At 33.8% G+C, this 23,620-nt stretch overlaps 1 protein-coding gene across 10 annotated transcripts in view; it reads left to right on the top strand.

Annotated features, from left to right (window-relative positions):
* The window catches only part of ADGRG6 (adhesion G protein-coupled receptor G6), a 136,886-nt gene that overhangs the window by 79,263 nt on the left and 34,003 nt on the right, over positions 1 to 23,620 (top strand). For 7 of the 10 annotated variants that reach the window (XM_032274593.1, XM_032274599.1, XM_032274600.1 and 4 more), the window contains 10 exons: positions 334 to 417; positions 6,775 to 6,860; positions 9,199 to 9,251; positions 10,186 to 10,248; positions 13,687 to 13,829; positions 16,362 to 16,473; positions 18,084 to 18,148; positions 18,701 to 18,911; positions 19,914 to 20,085; positions 21,774 to 21,914. In XM_032274593.1, the coding sequence (XP_032130484.1) occupies positions 334 to 417; positions 6,775 to 6,860; positions 9,199 to 9,251; positions 10,186 to 10,248; positions 13,687 to 13,829; positions 16,362 to 16,473; positions 18,084 to 18,148; positions 18,701 to 18,911; positions 19,914 to 20,085; positions 21,774 to 21,914 (1,130 nt within the window). The remainder of the gene's footprint in view (positions 1 to 333; positions 418 to 6,774; positions 6,861 to 9,198; positions 9,252 to 10,185; positions 10,249 to 13,686; positions 13,830 to 16,361; positions 16,474 to 18,083; positions 18,149 to 18,700; positions 18,912 to 19,913; positions 20,086 to 21,773; positions 21,915 to 23,620) is intronic. The other 3 variants (XM_032274602.1, XM_032274598.1, XM_032274597.1) reach the window with 1 other exon arrangement.

Below are 23,620 nucleotides of genomic sequence, written 5' to 3'. Positions count from 1 at the left end.
GAGTTCTAAAGCATTAAGTTTTACTGTGTGATTGCCAGCTTGTTAATGGAGAACTAGGTCTAGAATCTAGAATCTAAATGTCTTTTCTCTCATCACTTTTTTCTTGCTCCAGACCCTTGTGTAATACAGCATCCAAGGCCATGTGTGCTGATTCTTAATGTGCCACAGAAAGCATTGCTTCATCTTATACGTTATAACCTTGGAGTCTGTTGTATTTCAAAATGGTTTCCGTTCTTCCTCTATATATTTTAATGTATTAATTATAGATTGCTTATCCAAATTAACTTTCATGAGCTCTTTGCAAAATTACATCTTTCTCATCTTTATTACCAGCTACTGTAAACTCTCCTAGTACTACACCACGCACTGTCACCACTAACATGCCTGTTACTAACAGAATCGATAAACAAATGAATGGTAAGAAATCATTACCTTTTATATTTATAGTGTGTCTAACATAAAAAAATTGTATTCTAAGGATAGAAATATGTATTATTCCAACAAAGTTTCTATTATTGGAATCATTTGGTACATTTATAGGTTTACCAGGCTAGTAAAATTAATAAATATCACGTAACTCTGTTTAGTTCTTCGTTTTTATGACCAGTGGAATGAGCACATTTCCAGTACTCCTCTTTTCCACTTTTAGCCAAAGTTTCTTTCAAAGGAAGTTTTAAGAGAAAGACATTTCATTAAAAGGCAGTAATTTGCTTCATAATAGAGATCAGAGAAAAATGTATTTCTGTGGTATTTTGTCAGATAATTTTCTTCAGGAAACAAGTTTTAAAGGACTTTATAAATTTCAGAAAACCAAGTAATTTTAATAATTTAATTTCTCACTTAAGTGTGATAATATATTTGTGACATTTAAATCAATTTTCATAGTAATACTTTGCTTTCTGTTTTTATTTGCTGAAGAATAGAATGTGATTTCATATCAACTAAAATCTATTTTTAAATGGCAACAATTAAAGTCACTTCAAATACTTCTTGCTTTTTTTCTCCAGATATACTTTTCTGTTATTTATGATTTGCAAATACAGTAGTATATGGTAAGAAATAAACAGAGGAAAAGTCAGGTGAACTGAGTTATTGAACCTGTTCCTATATGGGTGACACACATGGCCTTTCAGTAATTCAGAGTGAGTGATTTCAGTTTCTTCTAATAAAAGAGAAATTCCAATCAGGTGACTACACCATTGCTTTTAATACAGTAATATTCTCAAATATGAAGCATTAGAAACAAAGGAATTTTCTGAACTCCAATCATTTAGTTCATGAGGCCAAGACATCTGTAATATATTACCAGGGACCCAAAATCCTGAGAAAAGAAACCCACATAGTTCATTTTTTCTTGGCTTCAGAGGTTGTATCAACTTCCTCTGTAGGACATTTAAATTGGAAGTATGGAATATTTTACATGAAACGTAGATATGAATTTCATTAGGGTTATAAAGACATTGATTCAGGGAGTGTTTATGGTTATTCTGGTAGTTACACCAAGGAGATTTATGACGGAGCAAAAATTCCAGCAACCCCCAAGTAAGCAACAGCAGCTGGAATTTCCAGTGCACATTTCACATGGACTCTAGCCAGTAGATGGGAATATTATAATTCTAACTAAGTATTTCACTCTTTGTATGAACATACAAAGAGTCTCTGTGGTATTCTCCCTCCAGGACTGACACATCCTCTACTGCCCAAGAACATTTATACGGTGCTTCAGAGTCCTTGACTTGGTGGAGTGGAGCTGTATTCATTCACTCAGTCATGTCATTTCTGACATTATTGAAGAAAGCCTTGTTTAGGCCATCTCTTTTTGTGTCATAACCTTTTGAACAAAGCAAGCAAATGTTAGAATCAGTTAAAATGGTCTGTCTTGACCTACATTAATGAAAAAAATCTAATTCAGATAATTCTTAAAAATTTTATCTTAGTGTTTAAGGATATTCAGGTCATTACGTGATAGAAATATTCTCAAAATTGTGTACTCAAATTTGTGTACCATCTTAATAATTTTTACCATATCTCTGAACCACCTATATTATTTCATATGATTTTTTCCCCTAAATTGACTCACCTTTTAACTTAAACATTTGTATTTACTTGGGAAAATCTATTTCAGGATTGTAAAGTGAAGCCAGTCCTACTTGTTGTAACACAGACATGAAAAGTGAATATAAATATAATGTAAACAATATTTTAAAATTCTCTATGTATCCTATTGCCTTCTCACATCTTAGAGCCTGAAGCCTTCATTATCTTTTTATAAAGGAAGACTAACAAAGTATTAGAGACAGACTGTAATTAATATTTTTTTTGATGTAACCAATTTGGAAATAATTGAAAAGAGAATTAGTTTTTTACCTTGTGAAAAATGCTATTTAATGTCATGTCATGGATTATCATCATTTATATATTAATAATTTCTTATTCTTGGGAAACAGAGTAAACATTCTCAGGCTTACATTCTGATGTATTAGAGAATCCCATTTTATTTACTGTAAGAAAGATAGGCACAACTGTCAAGTCTGTTATCTAATTTGTCCAGTCCTTTTACCTTTTGGCTATTGGAGTTTTACTGGGTTCACCAGTAACAATATTGCATTGTGAGGAGAGGACAGAGTTGAGTTTGTCTGATGATCAGATATATTTATCGTAGTATATCAACAGAATGTGTTTGCCTGGCTTTTGTGATGTTCCTATTTTTCTGTGTAAAGTTATTTTTGTTGTTTGCCCTAGGGCTTTTTTCTGATGCCTCAAATTACAGTAAATCTTCATTAATGTTGTTAATAGGTTCTTGGAAACTGTGAGTTTGAGCAAAATGACATGTAATGAAATTAATCATAACATAGGCTGATTGATAAAAACAAGAGTTAAGTTTCTACAGCATATCTGTGATCACAGAAGCATCACCAAACTTCCAAATAAAGACTGAAACACTTCTAATATTAAACATTGTAGTTAATATGAGCTATACATACATTTAAGAAAGATTAGTGAAAACAAGATAATTGACTGCCCAATTTTGAATGAGCCAGTAAGTGACTGCAGTCTTAGTGGTGGTGATGGGTTAAATCAAGGAACAAGTGTTCGTTTGCAGGGTGAAAATTGCAAGCAGCACCTCCTGCCAGCAGGAAGTTCCAAAACAATCATCAGTATGGGGCTTCACTGAGTGCTTTCATACTGTATCATTTATTGTCGTACATTGATATGATTATCTTATACTTTATGAATTTTTGTTTTACAATAGTTTGTATTCATTCATTCATTGACTTTCTAACCTGCTTATTTCATATAGTTCAAGCTGGCAGGTGGCTGGAACCATAGGGACAGCGCAGGGTGGCAGGCAGGGACTAGCCCTGGCCAGGATGCCATCCCATGGCAGGGAACACTCACACATAGCCACACCCACTCACACTGGGACCATGTAGACAAGCCAATGAATCTAAGGCCCACAGCTTTGGAATGTGGGAAGACACTGGAAGATCTGGAGAAACCTCATGCTGACAAGGGATGCAGACCCTACGTAGAAAGGGCACCTGGCCAGGGATTGACTTTTCTCCTCATCAGCTTTGTAATGAAACTCCATTGAATGAAACAATGTTATTCGAGGACCTACTGCATGCTTTAAGAAAGTCTTTAAAGCTACTTTTCACAGACAGATATTTTAGGATATGGATAATCTGGGGCTTCCCACAAATAATTACCCTTTATACATTTTACATTACGTTCCCAAGAAAAGCTCTTGGACTAATTACTGTTCCATTCCAAATCATATCTTCCCTGCTTCAAGCATCACTCTAGTGCAACTGAATAGTAAGCTTTTATGAGGTTGTCACAAGCAACTCAAGTAAGGAATTAACTCCATTAGTCTTTATTATTGTTCTAAAAATCTAGTTTCCAAGTAAGTACAGACTGTAACACTGCTTCCAGTTTCTCACATAGGTTTAGCTATTTAACAAATTCCTTCTTAGATCATTTGAATGGATCCATTGCTGTAGCTTTTTATGCCATGTATCTTAAAGAAATTGTGTGTATAGGATCTGCAGGATTGACAGCCATGTTGTAAATGCCACTGTCATAATAGAATTGCCTCATCACCAGTTCAAAGAAATAACCAGGTATCTAAATTAGCATTTGGTTTATACTTTAACATCTGTTTTTTCAAATATATATTTAAGCCTATCACTGCAAACCTGTATTTTACATCTTTGAATATAGTGTATATAGAGCAGAGTCATTTCTGCATTCCTTAAGAAACTCCAAAAAAAAGTGTAAGAAGGCAAAAAATGAAAAGATTAGTTGGAGAGAAACCTACAGAAAATAATGCTGTTTTGTTACCACATTGGTAATGCAAGGCAGTGATTTCTGCTTGAAGTTCTACATGCTGAAAGAAGTATCTAAATGGAAAACAAATATATTCTTAAATCATTTTTCCCCAATTAATGTCTATAATAAATTATTTTGGCTTAGATGTTATTATTAGGATAGTACATAAATATTTTGAACTCTCTGGAACACATGAAGATTTGTGAATAGCTTTTAAAACACCATGGGAGTTAACACTGGTAAGAGAAGACGACTTTACTGCTATGATAACATGGAAAATCCTGCATAAATGTGTCTTAATTATGCATTTCCTCCAATGGCAATGTTTAAGCCAATTATTTTGCTGCAGTCCAAAACCCTTCTCACCAGCCCTTCAGTGGACATACTTTTTTATGTTGCTTTGACAGTTCATTCTTGGACTTTTCTCATGGTTACTTTTTGACTGCACTATTCTAAAATTTTAAATAAGATTAACAAGTGGACTGGAGCAGGAAATACAAAGTTTAAAGAAAGCATCTTAAATATTTGGATTCTTCTATAAAAATTCAGAAATGTCAATGACTACAGATAGGTCTCCATCTAGTGGTGGCTTTTCAGATACTCTGCTAGCATTGATAATACAGATGCTCTTCCACTTAATGAGGGGGTTTGCATTCCTATTAACCCAACTGTAAGTTGAAAATACTGGAAAATATCAAACGTCAGAAATGCATTTAATACACCCAACTTGCTGAACATCATATCTTGCTGAACCCACCTTAAACATGTTTAGAACACTTACCTTATTAGCCTACTACTGGGCAAAATCATCTAACACAGAGTCTATTTTATAATAAAGTGTTGAATATCTCATGTACTTTATTGAATGTTGAACTTAAAGTGTGAAATGAAATTGTCATATGAGTACTCAAAGTAAAAGTTTCTACTGAATGCCTGTTGTTTTCCCACCATCATAAAGTTAGATCATCTTGAATTATAAGTAGGGAAACTTCTGTGTAGTCAGAAAATATTACCAGATTCTTGAAATAACTCTTTGACCTTCAAAATTTGAATTTCCTCCCAATCATTCAGAACATTTGAGATTTTGTATGATGAGATCTACAGTGTAAAAGTTATCTTTATATGAATTATTGTTTTATATGTTCCTCCAAATATTTTTCATTCAGAACATTTCTTAAAGGAATATAAAAATCAAGATTATTAAAATACCTGGAGAGTTTTAGAAGTTGAAATACATAGTCTGCATGAATTTAACTCACCTATGCTTGGACTTGTGCCAGTTTTATATATTTATATTAATACATCTGAGGGAAGCAATTTCTATTATTTAGCATGAGACTCTGGCTCTTACTGGAAGGACATTCCTTTGGTAGTGGAACTGGAATTTGCATTTTGGTAGATTTGGAAATTCCCAGAGAAAAATGTTTATATTTCTTTCTACTGCCTCCCCACAATTTTTACTATTTTCTTCAACATTGCTGTAATTATGTATTTCTATATTTTGTGTGCATATTTTATTTAAGACTTACCTATATATAAGTATGAAGAAAGATGATTGACAATAATGGAGATTCAAAAATATTTCTTTTCTCTATAACCTACCATAATTTAAAAGGGTATTTTTCTCATGAACTACTTTGACTAAAGTGCTCTTTAGCACCCATCTAGAGCTATTTAGCAAACCCTTGCTGGTGAGTTTGATTTTTATTAAAACAAAAAAAATCAGTTTACTTTAAAGATTTCCCCCCACCCTAAAAGTAGAACCTTCTTTACAATAAGGTTTTCTTTTTAAAGTGAAATAGTCCAATTAAAATTCTACCTGCAAATATTGTTTCTTTTTTTTTCCCCTCTACTTTGATATAAATGAACATATTTAAAAATTTTTGATGAAAAGTCTGGTGAAATGCAACCTAATATTTTAGTAGAAGTAAATGTTTTATTAGGCAAGGGGAAGAGAGGAAAAGGAGAGGAATTAGGGCAGTAAGTATGTGTATGCCTATTCTGCATTTTCAAGTTAATCCTCCACATGATCTCATTCAAGTTTTCACATCCAAAACTTTTTATCATTCTTTATAATGCACAAAAGCATATTTCCTTGTTATAAGAAGTCAGATTGTACATGAAAACAGTTAACACATTACAGACAGTAGATATCAGAAATCTATAGAATTACAAAATATGAAGAAACATATGCAAGTAATAAGAGTAAGCTAATTGATAACTATTTCTAAGAAGTTGCAAGGACAGTAAGCTTACCATCAAAATATTTCAGAAATTTTTTGCCTATGTAGAAGTTATTTCTTTTACCTTATATTGTAAATTACGTGATTAGGAATAAAACTATTTGATTATATAAAACTTACATGATCATAACTTTAAATTTTTGGTAATTATGTGACTGTAAAATATAATTAATGGATTAATCCTATTTCCAATGGGCAGATGGAATTCTCTATAGAATATCCGTAATGATTCAAAACATCCTTCGTCACCCTGAGGTAAAAATACAGAGCAAGGTGGCAGAATGGGTAAGTGAACTTACAACCTTTCTTTTTTAAAAAAAAGAAATAATCTTTAACTTCTGGGAATCTGGAAAAGACTAGTTAACCGAATTCACAGATCGTACTGAAACACAGATGGTATTCATTAGAAATAAATGAGTAGATATGTAAGTGAGGTATTGTGCTTATGCATAAGAAGAAAAGTACATTTGAAAAGGATGAGACACTGAGCCTAACAGGCTATCAGTGTCTTAAATAAGAACAGTATCACACAAATGGAAATAGATTTTGGTGGCAACAGGTATCTTTATTTCCTATTAGATCCATACATTATCTGCTATATTTTTAAATAGATTCTTTTAAAAAATTGTTTGAATGTTTGATCAAAACCAAAAAGCACAAAAAGACACATTATGAAAGTCTTCCACCCATCCTTGCTGCTCATCTATGTGGTACCAACCCAATAACCAACAGCAAATAGGAAATCACCGTTTTTCTTGGCTTTTTTCCAGATCTTTTGTGCACATAAAAGAAAATTAAACTATAGATTCTTATTGTCTTTGTTTTTTTACAATAAAAGCAGTATACTTTACATACCATTCTATACCATACTTATTTTTATTGTTGCCAGATTTGCAACATTAGAGAACTTCATCTTTTTTTGTTGTTTTGAAGAAACAATGTATAATATTTCATTATGTGGCTGTTCAGTCATTTATTTAGCAGATCTTCTGTTGATGGACAGTTAGGTTGTAATTTAACCAGTATCCTATTGATCAACATTTTGTAGTTTTCAATTTAAAAAATTTAACATTTTATTTTCTTCTTTTTCTTACAAATACAGCACATGGATTTTTTTCATTTTCTTCATAATCTCAAAATTTTTATATTCCATAGGTTTCTATGTTTTCTATTATTTCATTTCCTACCTACAGCATACTGTAAGACTTTGTACTTCTTTTTATATATAGTGCTGTTATAGTTCAATTTTTAAAAATTGAGTCACTATACGTTCTGAAGTAAGAAAAATGAGTTTTCATATATATTTGTTGTTTAATAAATGTGTTTTGGTAGCAAAAGAAAGTTTAACCACACACTGAGAGGTAGTGGTATACACACACACACACACACACACACACACACACACACACCTTATGTATATTTGAAAAATAACTGATAGAAAACAGTCTTCTTTTTAAAGGCAGTACTCTTTAAACAAAAGTTGACCATAGGTAACAATAGTAGGTAATTAGCTCTTTTACAAAATTCGTGAGAAAGGTGAAATTCTCTATTGAAATAAAAGAAAAATGCTACTGTTGATTTTTGGGAATGCCACACTGAGATCAGTAACTAATTCAAACACTGGGAAATATGTTTAACTTCTCAATGGAGAGAGCAGACTACAGAAAGTGTATCCCATTTTCTTTCCAGCTTTGTTCTTTTTGTTTAAAGTCAGAATAATTTCAGAAGATAAAATTCTTTATTTTCATTCTTAAATAAGCTACTGTTAGTTTATTTGTACAAATAATGGGTAACATTATTAATCTGAAATTAACGTTCACTAGAAAGTTTGAGCTAGATAAGGAATAAGCTTACATTTATATTTACTTAATGCATAGTTTTTGACATAGCTTTATTCTCATCTGCAGCTAAACTATTGGACATTTTTTGTTTAAAATGCAAGGTACCAAAGCAGATACCTGGTAATAGATAAAATATAAATGGTGTACCCATTTCAACTTACTACTATTTACAATTTTAAAATAACCTGACACTTTTTTGCCGGGATTCCCTAAAACTTACATTCAATTACAGAAAAATGCTTAAAAGAAAGGCTAAATGTGTATATGAAACAAGGCCTAAATCACCCTTCGGAGATGATGTGTTAATAATATTGTGAGATAGTAATTATTAGAAAAATGTTTTACTGTACCTCCGTGTTTGTTAAATAAAGAATAGAGAAGGTATTTATTGTTATCTTCTTTAATATGAAGGCTAGAGAGGAAATGATAGCTTTCCAAACAGACTTGGGTTCTAATCTGGGATCTGCTACTGCTTAGTTGGGTGATCTTGGGCAAACTATTTCTTCTCTGAGAAAGCTTAGTTTCTTTATTTAGAAGTCTGTAGGGAAGGTAGGGATAATCCCTGTTTTATTGGTTGTTTTGAGGACTGAAAGGAAAAACATTTACCAAATTCTTGGTATACAATTATCCAGTAACTGTTACCTACACCCTTCACTCCTCCAACTCTTCAGGATTTTCTCACGGTCTTATCTCAGAAACAACTTATGTTTTAAGCAGAAACTTGATTTAGATATTTTTTAAAGGTATTAACAAAACTCAGCCTTTTCCATTGTGTTTTCCAGCTCAATTCAACCTTCCAAAATTGGAGCTACACAGTTTACGTCATTAATATCAGGTAAATGATAGAATAAAATTATTTGAGAAATTAAAAGTAGTGTCTAATTACTGCTACTATTTGATTGTACCAACACATAATACAAATACACATACACAAGTACTAGTTACACAGTCTTTCTAAAACAACTCTATATATTAGTTTATTGCACAAAATCCTCAATGCTGCAGTGATGGTTTTAAAATGTTTTGATCATACATTCCAGTTAACTTGTATTTGTATTTTTAAATCATAAGTGTGTTTGGTGTGTGTGTGTTTGTGTAACTGAATCGATATATGTTATAATGTGTCAAAAATTAAAATTGCATCATTAAATATACATAGAAGTTGTTAGTTTCTTCTCACACTCTGGTGAATCACCTAGAGTAACCCCTGGATTGTATGCACGCATTTCAAGACCACTTTTTTTTTCCAGATCTAATCTTGGACATCTTCAGTCTGATTGCAACCTAACTTTTTGAAATTATCCCTCACTGTATTTATATTTAAATCCTCTGCTAATCTTCAGCAATTGGTATTGTCCGTATATCCTCCTGTGTACCTTATTTTCACAGTTCTACACCTGAACTCATATTCTAAAGTGTATGTCATGACTCCTAAACATATATTCTGTGAACATAAGAGATTCAGTAACACAGAAAAGGGGTCAAGTTGTCAGATAAGTTTAGGAAGTACAATATTAAACAAACTGAAGCAGATTTCTTTATTGGAACGTTTCCATTTCTTTAGTATAGTAATATGCATTGTGGATCTTCAAAACAGAGCAAAAGCACACAGTTGCCTAGCTTTATGAAAGAAGCTACAACCTCAGGACACACATTTGGAAATATTGGCTAGAGTTCCCATTTTATCTTTTTATTTCAGGTCCCCAAATTTTATTGTTGATGATGCAGTTGAAGAGGTGGATTAATGAATATATGTATTTTATTTATAGTTTTCACCTGAGCTCTGGAGAGGACAAGATTAAAGTCAAGAGAAGCACTGAGAATGATTCAAGGTAACAGGACAAAGTCTTATAAAGAGTGTAGCATTCTTTATCTTGCTCACTACTTTATCTGGTAGAAAAATGAAAACAGATGGGAAAGAAAAACTTAGCACAATTATTTCTTTAGCACTATTGTATGCTATTTTTTCTTGTAGTTAAAACTGTAATATAACAGACTGGGTAGTAATGTACATCTAATGAAAATAATTGAGAAATAGGACATTTAAAATGGATGAATTATTTTTAGTATTTCCAGTTTATAACCTATTGCCTTTTGCTTGAAATTACAAAGATACCTTCAAAGAAAATAGCTTTAAGTAAAGTGTTTATATATGATAGCATCTAATAATATGGATAATAGATGCCAAAATATTTTCAGCATTTAAAGCTCCAGCTAATTTTCCGAATTTTCCATTTTATGTATGTCAGGATCATGCTTTAATCATGCAGATAATTTAATGGTTATGTCCAGCATGTATGACCAGTTGGCATGTAAGGACCAAATGTTTAGAGTACTGTAAAACAAAAAAACTTAAACTTCCAAATGGAATAAATTTACTTGTGTTTTGGTTATTTGGGTCATGTATTGCATCTCTGTAGACTTTTTTTTTTTTTTTTTTGAGACAGAATCTTACTTTGTCACCCAGGCTGGAGTGCAGTGGTGTGACCATCGCTCACTGTAGCCTCAAACTCCTGGGCTCAAATGATCCTCCTTTCTCAGACTCCTGAGTATCTGGGACTACACACATGTGCCACCATGCCTGGCTAATTTTTAAAATATTATTTTTGTAGATGCTGGGTCTCACTATGTTGTTCAGGCTGACCTCAAACTCCTGGCCTCAAGTGATCCTCCTGTCTCAGCCCCCTAGAGTGCTGGAATTACAGGCATGCCATGTCATATGTAGCCTCCATAGATTTTTTTTTTTAATTTGTTGTAAAGCAAAAGTTTCTATAAGTCTTGCTGAATCTCAGTAGACAGAATTGATATTATGGACACACAGCCCTGATGATAGAGTCTGCTTCTTTTCAGGTGATATATTCTTAACTATGAGAAGATAAAATTTCATATGAGAGTTGACCAGAGAACTTTTTTTTTTCTTTTCAGTTCAACATTGGAAAAACAAATGTTTTGAAAGTTACATTGAAATATGTCATTTTTGTATACATATTAAATGGACTGGATTGAGCCATCTGATTAAGGAAACTTGTTTTTATTTTCTGGCATTATAATTTTTTCTTTATGATATGAAAACACAGTAATGTATTTCAGTACTATATTCTTGAAGGCGACAGAACTCTTCTCCACTATTTAACCAAATAATTTTTTTCAATCCTTTCTCTTAGATCATATTGCTTCTTCAGTAATGGATCCAGCAGCAATTGGGATCCCTTTGCTGGACACTTTTTGTAGCTATTGGGACAGCCCTGGGTGTGGCAGATATCACCAGTGATATACGTTCTTCAGGCAGTCAGCATTTGCTTTTTAGTTTACTTACTGTGGTTCTTCAACTACAAGGTGATACTAAAATCAGCCATCATTATTACATGTCAGCACTCAGAAACTCTTGCTTGAAAGACATTTAAATTCATGGGATTTCAGTTTCCTGGTCTGTCAAACCAATGAGTAATTTTACAGAAAAGTATAGGGAGAATGAACTAAGACGGTGTATATAGGAAAATCCAGTTATTTAGGGTTTTTTTTGGTATGAACTCTTGCCATTATTTAATATTTATGTTTATAGCCTTTCTTGCCTCTCTTTTCTTCTATTCTCTATGGCTCTTACCCTCATTGGTGAGCCTTTATAGTCTCAGTTTTTCTCAAAACCATGGTCTACTACTTTTACACACATTCTTTTTTTATTTAAACTTTTCCTTTCAATTTGATTGTATCACTTAACACAGACCATAGCTTCAGATAATGCTATCATACTCTATCGCCTAGACAGACAGGAAACCAAAACCACAGAGACTTTTTTTTTTTTTTTTAAATAAAGAATGACTGATGGTAACAACAGATAGAATGTGACTTTGTAGAACCATAAAGTAGTTTCAGTTTTCAGGATGAGAGAGGAAAACACACAGATAAGACCCGTGAAAATGTATGGCTATTCGTGACTTACTGGGTTTGGATATTCAATATCACCCACAATACTTTGTGCTAATTATGTTCTCAGTATTCAAGACAAGTAAAAGTTTCCATTCCCAGCTGTAAGTTCTCACCAACTGGAGTGGCGAAGCTTGCCTTCAAACAGTGATTTAATCAAAGGATCCTTTTTCATAGGCCATTTTAAAGATTGTTAAGCTATTGTAATGACATCTGTTTTTCACAGCTATAATTATGTTCACCTCTATGTTTGCCTCATCCTGAAATATGGCTTGTATGTGAATGGTAAGCAGTAGATTATTTTAAAGAGAGCTTTTCAGAGTTAATTATGAGAATAGTAGAGCACTTTTTCCTTGAGATTAGCACAGATATTTAGAAAAGAAAAAAAATTTCACCTAGCATTGAATAGCAAATATTTCACATATTCCTTCTTATTTTTTAACACCACAAATAAATTACTGTGACTAATACTTATTGTATATATTTATTATAATTACATAATTATATATAATATAATAATTATTAATATTCACAGTTTCATAAATAAAATATTCCACTGCCTCTCTACTGGGCATTCCATAACTAGTTTAAAAACAATACTACCACTTGGTCTTTGGCATGTAGACAGTAACCGATCTCAATAATATAATGTGTTATCTTACATTGTATTATTCATTTCTCCTCTGAATATGAAGAAGAAACAATTTTTTTGGCGAACCCAGAGCTATCACATATAAGCAAAAGAAATTCTCCTCTATTTGAGAAAATAATGTTGCTTACTTTTACCTCAGTGTTAAATTGATAGTTTTGATTTCTACTGTTGACTACAGCTGTGATTGTAGTTGAACAGAAAATTATATTACTTTAAATCATAGAACCAAAAGTTTTTAACAAAAGAAATTTTGGGGTAAATTTGTTTGCTTCCCATATATGCATTTCCTTTTTAAGGCTCTTCAACATCAACAGTTCTATAACCTTCTTAAGTAATATACTGGCCAATCACAAAGTCTATTTTGAGTATTTATTTTGTTAAACTTTTTACCATACAAAGTACTTGCAAATGCTTCATGGAGATAGAAAATCATTTGTTGCTATTCTGAAGAAATTGTACCACATTTATAAATAGCAACAACTTCAAAAGACAAATGGTGAGTTGAAAAATATTGGAATATTTTTACCATTATAATTTTCACAGCAGCAGAGAAAGTCTGTAAGCACCTTGGCTAATCTCTTCAGTCACAACAGTTGATGGTCATCCAACTACATCTAAATGTTCTGTTTATCCGACCAAATAACAACCAACCAATCGACAACAACAATCAGTTCTATCTGAAATGTTTTCCTAGGTTGGTACTTTGGGCCCTTCTAGTTTACAATGCTACCAACAATACCAATTTAGAAGGAAAAATCATTCAGCAAAAGCTCCTTAAAAATAATGAGTCCTTGGATGAAGGCTTAAGGCTACATAGAGTGAATGTGAGACAACTAGGTAAGTGACTTTAATTTTGTATAATGTGTAACTATATATTCAGGTTTAATTAAAACAACAGGAATATTCTTTCTTTATGTACTATTTGTTTATGTAAAATTTTTTTCTGATGATGAAGTTCAGCAACAAATGTGTGACATAGCAAAAAAAAAAAAAAAAATCAGCACAGCACTTATGAATCCAAGAAAATGAAGGAGGGAGATGAACGTTTATACTTTACTATAGGGACATATTTTGAAAAACTAACAATATGTACAAAATGCCAGAATAATCTTGATCATCATTGGTGTCAACTTCAGGAATAGAAAGAGTGTATAGATGTGGATATGGGAACTCTAATGAGATAAATCTTAAGGATATTTCCTGTTATAAAACATCTCCTGCTGGGCATGGTGGCTCATGCCTATAATCCCAGCACTTTGGGAGGCAAAGGTGGGAGGATCACTTGAGCCCAGGAATTTGAGACTAGCCTGGACAACACAGGGAGACTCAATCTATGGAAAATTAAAAAATTAGTTGGGTGTTGTGGTGCGTACCTGTAGTCCCAGCTACTAGGTGGGGCTGAGGCAGGAGGATCGCTTGATCTTGGGAGGTCAAGGCTGCAGTCAGCCATGCTCATGCCACTCTACTCCAGCCTCGGCCACAGAATGAGACCCTATCTCAAAAAACAAATAGAAGATGACTCCTTCTCTTATGTTCTCTGTCTCTATTAGTAGTAGGTCAGGAATCTGGGGGTTCTGTTGAACCTAGAAACAAGCCTCTCCTGGAGATTGTTCACCTCCTAAGCTCTAACCACACATGTGGCACTGCTTGTACTTCCACAAAGAGCCTGTGCTCCTTTACCCGACCTTTCTGTATCTTTGCCCACACTGTTCTTCTTCACTCCTACCGTCAGCCTCATTATTACCTGTGTATTTTTAAAGATAGCTCCTAAGTCACTTCTTCTGTGGAACCTTTTCTGACATTGAGTATAGACATCACTGCCTTTGAGCCTCTACTTCGTGTTGTCCAGATGCCTAGATCATCAAACACATCAAAAGACCACAGTCCAGAACCCAGCACATTCCCTGGAACTTGAACACTTGCTGAATAAATGAATGAATGAGTCTGGATGAGTTTTATTTTAGGAAAGCAAATATTTGCAAATTGGATAACAAAAAGCAATTGTTCTAATGTTATTCTATGTTTACAATTATACTATGATTAGGTACATTAGTAGAGATCACAAGAAAAGAAAACTCAGGAGGTTGAATTGAGAGAGGCAAGCGTTCCTCAGCCTTGAAGACGGCGATTGTGACTAACGCCAGAATCATAGTGTAGTAAAGAGGCAGGCATCTCCACTTCTGTGAGGAGCCACCCATCTCTGTTGTGTTGATGTACACATTTACAAAGACCTCATAGAGATGAATGAATGCAAATAATACTAATCATGATGATAAACCATTTCTGAGTCTGTATGGGAAAATACTTCCTAACAAATGGGGCTTTTTGGAGAGAAGGAGAATGCGGCCTGCTACCCTTTCACCTATAGGGGCTTTCACAGAGAAAGAGCCTGACAAATGGTAGTTTGTGACTGGAGAACCCTGGGAGGACCAGCGCATCTCTTTCCTCATAGGCTGGGAAAGCTCAACACCACTCTCTCTGTATACCTAGACGTTTAATTTAAACCACTTAAATTATCCATGTTATTGTTTTTCTGCAAGTGAGTCTGCGGATAAGCATTTCTACTAATGGAAAAATAAAAAGCTAAAACCTGACAGTTTTAAAGCTCATGGTATACATTGGAAAGTGATTTGAATTTTCAGTTGGTGATGGATGATAGGACCGGTTCCCAGTAAACTGATGTAACTCGCTAATGTTCACCAAAATACAGGAGTTTATTGTTGTTGATATATTGCTGTTACTTTGATATTCTTTAAAATATAAAATCTGAATGATTGATGTCAGGGGGCTTACTTCGAGAGTTGTCAAACAAAAAGCCAGATGATTTGAGGATAAAGAAGCCTGAGGGTGTGGTGTTGGTTCGCAGGTTCCTTCTTGTGGCCACCTTAGTAAGCTTCCAGGTAGGAGAGGCTGTCAGAGCAGCTGGAACATTTTCCGTAAAATAGCCCCACAACTCAAAGATGACACTATCGAGACATCATTTGTAGGCTTTCCTATTTGAAAAAAATCGAATTACGTTTTGAATTTTTTAGGATTGCTTTCCTTCTCTGTAGTGTTTCTTTTAATAAAACTAGTATCTGCTAATGATTAGAAAGATAATGTATGTTTCATGTTTATACTTATGTAACTGTTTGTTTCTTAATGGTTTTGTCTGATGTAACAATTTTTGGTTTTGAAATGTATTAAATGTTAATGTTTTTTCTAACTTCTATTTTTTAAGAAATCTGAACATAAACACTAATATTTTGGTATTACATTAAATGAATACCTAATTACCAGTATTGTCATTTTGCTTTCATCCTGCACCTCTAATTTCTAACATTAAAAAATAGGTGAATATTTCTCATGCTGTTTCTTATTTTCATATAGGTTCATGTCCTGCTGTGGAGGAACCCAAAGGCTTCTGCTGGCCATCTATCGTTCCTTCTGAATACTCTCTTGATTGTCCAGAAAAGCCTGGCTTTAAAGTTTCACGGATATGGTAATATTTTCACTGACTTTTGTCAGCAAGGCTCCACGTTATCAACCTTCCCAGGGTTATACGTGCAGCACGGTAGTTCCCAGGCATTATATTGATTGCAAAGAAGGGCAGGAATCTATGTATGCCTGTTTCATTCATTCCTGGGGAGTAAAGATAACATAAGTTGGTGACTCAGAAAGGCAGTGTTTTCCTCCTAGCCACATGCTAATCAAGCCCTCTCAAAGAAACATTGAAGAATTTAGAAGCCAGTGGGTAGCAGGAGAGCCCAAACTAGCTTGTTCCTCTAGCCTAGCCCTGGAATGTGCATCTGGAATTCTGAAACTTTTTAATTGGTACTGATTATTGTTGGAATGGGGAAAGGAGGCAAAGAAGAAATAAAGACAAGATACTCTACCAAAAATACAAAAAATCAGCTGGGCATGGTGGTGTGTGCCTGTAATCCCAGCTACTCAGGAGGCTGAGGCAGGAGAATTGCCTGAACCCAGGAGGCAGAAGTTGCGATGAGCCGAGATCGTGCCATTGCACTCCAGCCTGGGTGACATGAGTGAAACTCCGTCTCAAAAAAAAAAAAAAAAAAAAAAAAAGATCCAGATTGGGGTAGAAATAAAGACAAGATCCAGTCTGCTGATGGAAACTATCAGGGTATAGATTTTCTCTAAATGTTTAACAGAAACCTCAGAGACAAGACAATAGCAGGGATTCATGGAATAGCAAGTCAAATCCATTTCTCCACCCACTCACTCTCAATTAGAGTTTTTTTTGGGGGAAAGTCAGAAATGGAAACTGCCTAAGCATAAATACTTTGCATATTGTAAATACTGCTGTGTTTGACGCTTTGTAGGGAGGAAAGAAGGGAACTTCAGAGATTCATGGACTTGAGTTTGAAATGTGACTCATTGTCTTCCTGGTTGTGAGATGGACAATTCATTGATTTATCAAATTCCAAATTATTTTCTATAAGATGGGGATTATAATCTGCTTTGCAGAGTTATATGAACTCAAAATCCGATTTTACTTGTAAAGTTCTTAAATCAGTACTTGGCCAATGGATCTCAGATTAGGATATTGCTAGTATTTTGTTTCCAAGAGGTAAGCTACTGATTTTTTTCCCATAAGAATTTTTAGCATGAGATTTATTTCAATGCATTTCAGTTTTATTTTCAAAGGAAACTTACCTAGAAATCAAGGCAAATCCCAAAAGTTGTTAACTATTTTTTTCAGTTCTAATATTATTTATAGAAAAGCAGGAAAAGAAAACTTGTAGAAGGAAATAGTGCAAATGGAAAAACAAACTGGGGTGAGAGAGGAGAGAATAAGGAAGGCTAAGAAGAATGAGGTAGAGAAGTGGAGAGAATTTGGGAACATTGTATGTAGAGGGCGATAAACAGAAATGGGTTAGGGAGCTAGGGGAACATAGATATATGAACAGGTACGGAGATAAACAGAGAAAATTAAATTGGAAGCAGAGTGAGAAGTTCAGTGTCTTAAAGGGAAGCTTGTCCATTGATCATATTGTAATAAATGTATACATTATATACAAATCCCTTTAAGTAGTAAAAATAACAATATCAGTTATATAAAATGTTTAAAACATCTATTTTGTTTCATAGTTATTACAATGCTTCCAACTTATCTGAAGCCTACTGGGGACCTGTTGATGTCTCCATCTGTTTAAGTAAGTGAGCAATTTTCCCTTGTTTTTCAAGGATAAAATAAAATGACTTTGTGCTTCATGGTTTTCATTGTCTTTGGCATATTCTTCTGCTATATGATACTGTTTTCATATTAAAAGGCAAACGATTGTTTTACTTAAGATAGAAAATACTTTTTACTTTCATTTTAACTTTCTGTTCTGTAGGAGATTAAACATAGTAAGGAAAATCTAGAGAAGACAAAACTAACGTATAAATTGGTATTCATGTCAACATTTTGTAGTTTGTATTAAGTAGCAAATATATACTTATTCATTGATTCTGGGGACATTTCTCTTAGAACTTTGTGTGATCATTCATCCCTCCAAGTTATGTGCATCTTACTAAAGAGAGAAGTTAGTCTCTTCATAGAAAGAAATATTGCCTTGTGAAGATGGGGATGAGGTATAAACAGGAACATCTCACTTTCTTGCTTCAACTGTAAAGTAAAATATTACACTCTTCTTTGAATTCCTGGAAATGCTCAAAATATGCAGATAAAACTTAGTGTTTTTGTTTTTCTGCCGTTTTTTTAGTTGAAGCAAATGAAGTTGCTAACCAGATTTTAAATTCTACTGCTGATGGGCAGAACTTAACCTCAGCCAATATTGTCAACATTGTGGAACAAGTCAAAAGAATTGTGAATAAAGAAGAAAACATTGATATAACACTTGGCTCAACTCTAATGAATATATTTTCTAATATCTTAAGCAGTTCAGACAGTGACTTACTTGAGTCTTCATCTGAGTAAGTATTTTTTTTTTTTTTCTGGAGAGTAAATTTTATTGGATAAATGTGATGTTACATAATTTCTCACCTATCTAAACACTTTGTGCCCAGACTTCAAAATTCAAATCTCTGCAAGATGTATTAATAGTCATTAATAGTTAAGCAAGGTCATTGACAACATGAACTTAAAAGTTGTGTGTGTGTGTGTGTGTGTGTGTGTGTGTGTGTTTTGAGAAATATAATTTGCCATATCTATAGCCCTAGAAAACATAATCCGTATTTCATTTTTTATTTGGAAGTTCTAAATTTCATTAAAAAATTCTAAAATTCTAAATTTAGTTGGCCAGTAGAGTTATGCATAACTGGTCATCATAAGTCCACGATACTGTGAACGATGCCACTGACAGCCACAGCCTCATGCTTGTTGGCCTTCTGAAATGAACATGCTGGGAACGATGAAAATATACCTACATTTATATGATTCAGTTTGTATTTAATTGCTTCACTTAATAAATTAATATTAAAATGTTTACTGTTTTTTATTTCCTTCTGCATTTCTCTGAAGAAAATTTTATACTTGATAAAGATGTATTTTCTCACTTAATCTACATGATAACAATATAAACATTCTTACGGTGTCATGCAGTTCACAAAACACTTTTATCGCATTGTTTCCTTTGATTCTTGATAAGCCGTAAGGTAGGGAGGATACTTTGTCATGTGAGGAAAGAGAGGCTTTTAAAATTTGTTTTTAAATGAAAAACAGTATTTGTTCAGGATGATTTAATTGTTGATTTTCCTTAAAGCAGATATTTCTCTTGAGGATACATCCATCCCTGTGATTCCTTGTTTTAACAGATATCACTGTGGTCTGGGGTAATTTTATGGGTGTTCATGTTAAGATCAGAAAATCCAAAAACAATTTTATTTGGTTTATATTTTGCAACAAAGAAAAACATGTATGTTTAAGTACCTAAAATATTGTATTACTTAACACTGGTATTTTTGTCATTTATTTAGAGCTTTAAAAACAATTGATGAATTGGCCTTCAAGATAGACCTAGATAATACATCGCATGTGAATATTACAACTCAGAATTTGGCTCTTGGCGTATCATCCCTGTTAGCAGGGACAAATGCAATTTCAAATTTTAGCATTGGTCTTCCAAGCAATAATGAATCATATTTCCAGGTAATGAGCCAGTGGTTTCTTTAATTTTAATTAATTACTTAGATATATAAAAACTTTCTGATCACTTAGCAGTTGCTGCTTCAAGGAGATCTTGGTCCACCAGGTGACAAGCAGGTCCGAATGTTGGTTAAGTTTAACTAGAGCAGTAGCCAGAAGGTATTGTGGAAGCTCAGTGGGTATACTTTCATATCCTGGGTGACAGAGGTGATCCGCTTACCTTCTACAAGCGGGGTTACTGGAGCTAAGCATGAGTAGAGAACACTATACTTGGGGTGAGGATCAGTTCAGTTAGAGGAAAGAGCTTTATTAAGGGCCCCAAAGTGAAAAGAAGCATAGTGCATTCTCTTTGCCAGTGGTTCTCAAACTGAATAGTAGAATCTTCTGGAGGAGGCTGGGTCTGATGGCTCGTGCCTGTATTCCCAGCACTTTGGGAGGCCAAGGTGGGTGGATCACTTGAGGCCAGGATTTCGAGACCAGCCTGGCCAACATGGTGAAACCCCATCTCTACTAAAAACACGAAAAAAGTTAGCTGGGCATAGTGGTGCATGCCTGTAATTCCAGCTACTTGGGAGGTTGACACATGAGAATCACTTAAACCTGGGAGGCAGAGGTTTCAGTGAGCCGAGATCATGTGACTGTACTCCAGCCTGGGCAACAGAGTGAGACTCTGGAAAAAAAAGAAGAATTTTCTGGAGGACTTGTTAAAACAGATTTCTGGGACCTACTCCAGGAGTTTCTAATTTAATAGGTCCTAGGTAGGCCCCCCAAATTTGTACTTTTAGCAAGTTCTTTAGACATTGCTGGTCTAAGTATCATGCTTTGAGAACACGTGATGTAGAAGTCTGGGTTAGCAGGTGACAGAAAGCCTAGACATGTACACAGGGGCTAGATTAATGGAGAATCTTTTCAACGTGTTCAAGTGACACATAAGTAAAGAATTTTCAAGTTCCTACTGCATGCCAGACAATATTAGCCATCAGAGCAAACAAAATGAATGAAGCATTGTTCTTGACCTAGAAGAGTATAATATGTGAAGTGTACTATTTCTTTAACTGTGGAGATAGAGCAAACTGAAAATATAAAAATCCTGAAAGCAGGATACAGGCAAGACTTTTTTCCTCCATTAGACTAGAGGCTTTTTTGGATAATTCTCTTTCACATTTTAAGAGGAAAAACTCAGTCAACCTCACTCTCATTCCAAGACTGTTCGCAAGAAAGCATTCTTTGGCCTTGAGCTATGGTTTCAGGAAAAATGCTATCCGAGAGTATTCATAAAATTTTAATGCAGTCTGAAATCAACAAGTTAACTTCAGTCTCTTTCTCTCTCCCTCGCCTCTTCCTCCCATAGTTATTATCTTTCACTACGTGTTTTGAGAAAACCTCAAAATCTGCTGCTTATCTAATTCTTATACTTGAAAATGTTGACTGATTTATAGATTTCTCCCCATGTCTTTGTTAAAATCAATGCATTTTCTCCTTTGACACACATGTAAAACCCAAATGAGATCTACAGCTCTGTCTGTAGGGGTTTATCCAGGAGTTACCGTGACTACTGTAGATACAAAGGGAAATCCTGGTCCTGACTAACTTGAATTTGCAATTGTTCACTTGCCTAACTATGCATGTGGAATAACGTTATTATCACCCTTTAATTGTGATTACTTGACCAGTATATCTCTGTGTGACAGATGGATTTTGAGAGTGGACAAGTGGATCCTCTGGCGTCTGTAATCTTGCCTCCAAACTTACTTGAGAATTTAAGTCAGGAAGATTCTGCATTAGTTAGAAGAGCACAGTTTACTTTCTTCAACAAAACTGGACTTTTCCAGGTAAACACATTCATTAAATGATAATTTTTCAATTGCAAATGAAGTTTCTTTGCTCAAAGGCAAAAAAAACAAAAGTTTAGAATCCTTTGAAATATATCAGGAGGTTTAGAAAAATTTACTGCATTTTCAAAAATGAAAATTTTTTATATAATTGTTTAAATATTTTATTTCAGATAATATGCTTATTAACAGGTTGTATGTATTTCAGTTTTTAAAGTAATTCAAGTATTAGGCTAAGGCCTGCATTAAAAAATTAGAAGCTGAATTAGTGAATAAATGACTTATTATTACGTTCATTAAATATTTTATGCTCTTCAATCATTTAGGCCTTTAAAAGAAATTGCACACCAAAGGAAAGGTGTTTTTTTTTTTTTTAAATTCAGCAGGAAACACTCTTTACATAATGAGCAGCATTCTTGGCTTTAATCAGTTTTCCCATTAGTATTTCAAGTGAACTTTGGTCTTCACATATCCGCAGAGTTGGATGGCATTGTGCTAAGCACATATTATTATTTTTATTGGCATCATTTCTAGATACTAGAAGACCAACTGCCAGCAAACACTGGTGACCTCTGTTTGCCTTTGCAAGTATAACCTGATCTAGAGTGGTTTTCCTGGGCTTTACAAAAAAAAAAAAAAAAACCCCAAAAAAAACATCTATTAAATTCAAGGTATCAGTGCATATTGAACAATGTGACTTATATAAGAGAAAATAGCAAGTCTCAAGGCCAGGGAATTGATTTTATTAGATCTGCCTTTGTAGAGGAATGGCCAAGTAGAGATATAGTCAAGGAAAAAGAATACCATGGAATCCTTGACAGTAATTAAATCTAAAATTAAAAAATTTTATCAACAAATGTTTTAGGAACCATCTCTATACAAATTTTGTGATGTATATAAATACAATTTATGCATTTTGTATAAGAACATGTTTAATTTACCCTGAAAGATTTAATAGCTATAACATTTACAACTGCATTTGTTAAAATTATGGCAATTTGAAGTGTATGACAATGTTATCTTAAAACCAGTATAAAAATGAAATAGGTGCCACAAAATGTGAATGGTACAGAAGCCCTGTGGAAAGGGTTGCAGACAACTCTTAGATTTGCAAGGATCTGTCATTGTTTTGAGTCATTGTTTCCTTCTCCTTTGGTATTTCCCTACCAAAGTTGTTCTTAGGAAGCATATCTGGGCAGGTGAGGTGGCTCTTGCCTGTAATCCTAGCACTTTGGTAGGCAGAGGAGGGAGGATTGCGTGAGGCTGAGTTCAAGAACAATCAGGCCAACACAGTGAGACCCATCTCTTAAAAAAAAAAAAAGGAAGCATATGTTATAGATATATATATTGCATATCGTATATATTAGCATATATAAATGTTAAAGTAAATTTAAAGTAGAATGAAAAAAAAAAACTTTAAGGGTTCTGTGGTGCTCCCCTATCATAGTGGGCAAGATACAATGGGGTTTTTGTGTGTTTTACTGAAAGGCTGGGTATCACCAGCTAGTAGCTGACTTTATTAACAGTGACCATCATACAAAATAAATAAAAAGCTATATTCTGGATGCTGAGTTTTATTTGGAATTTAAGAAATCCTGTAATTATTTCAAAACAACTGATTTGTAAGCTATGATGTAGATTTGGACAAGAAATACAAGGGAAAGAAAAAAATAGAGATGAACTTGCTGGAGAGAAAGCTTATTGGT

Source organism: Sapajus apella, unplaced genomic scaffold (genome assembly GCF_009761245.1).
Source record: "Sapajus apella isolate SASKATOON/1434 unplaced genomic scaffold, GSC_monkey_1.0 scaffold6, whole genome shotgun sequence".
In the NCBI taxonomy this organism is placed as follows: Eukaryota; Metazoa; Chordata; class Mammalia; order Primates; family Cebidae; genus Sapajus; species Sapajus apella.
Note: the sequence above shows the minus strand (reverse complement) of the source record. Positions and strands in the feature narration are given on the sequence as shown.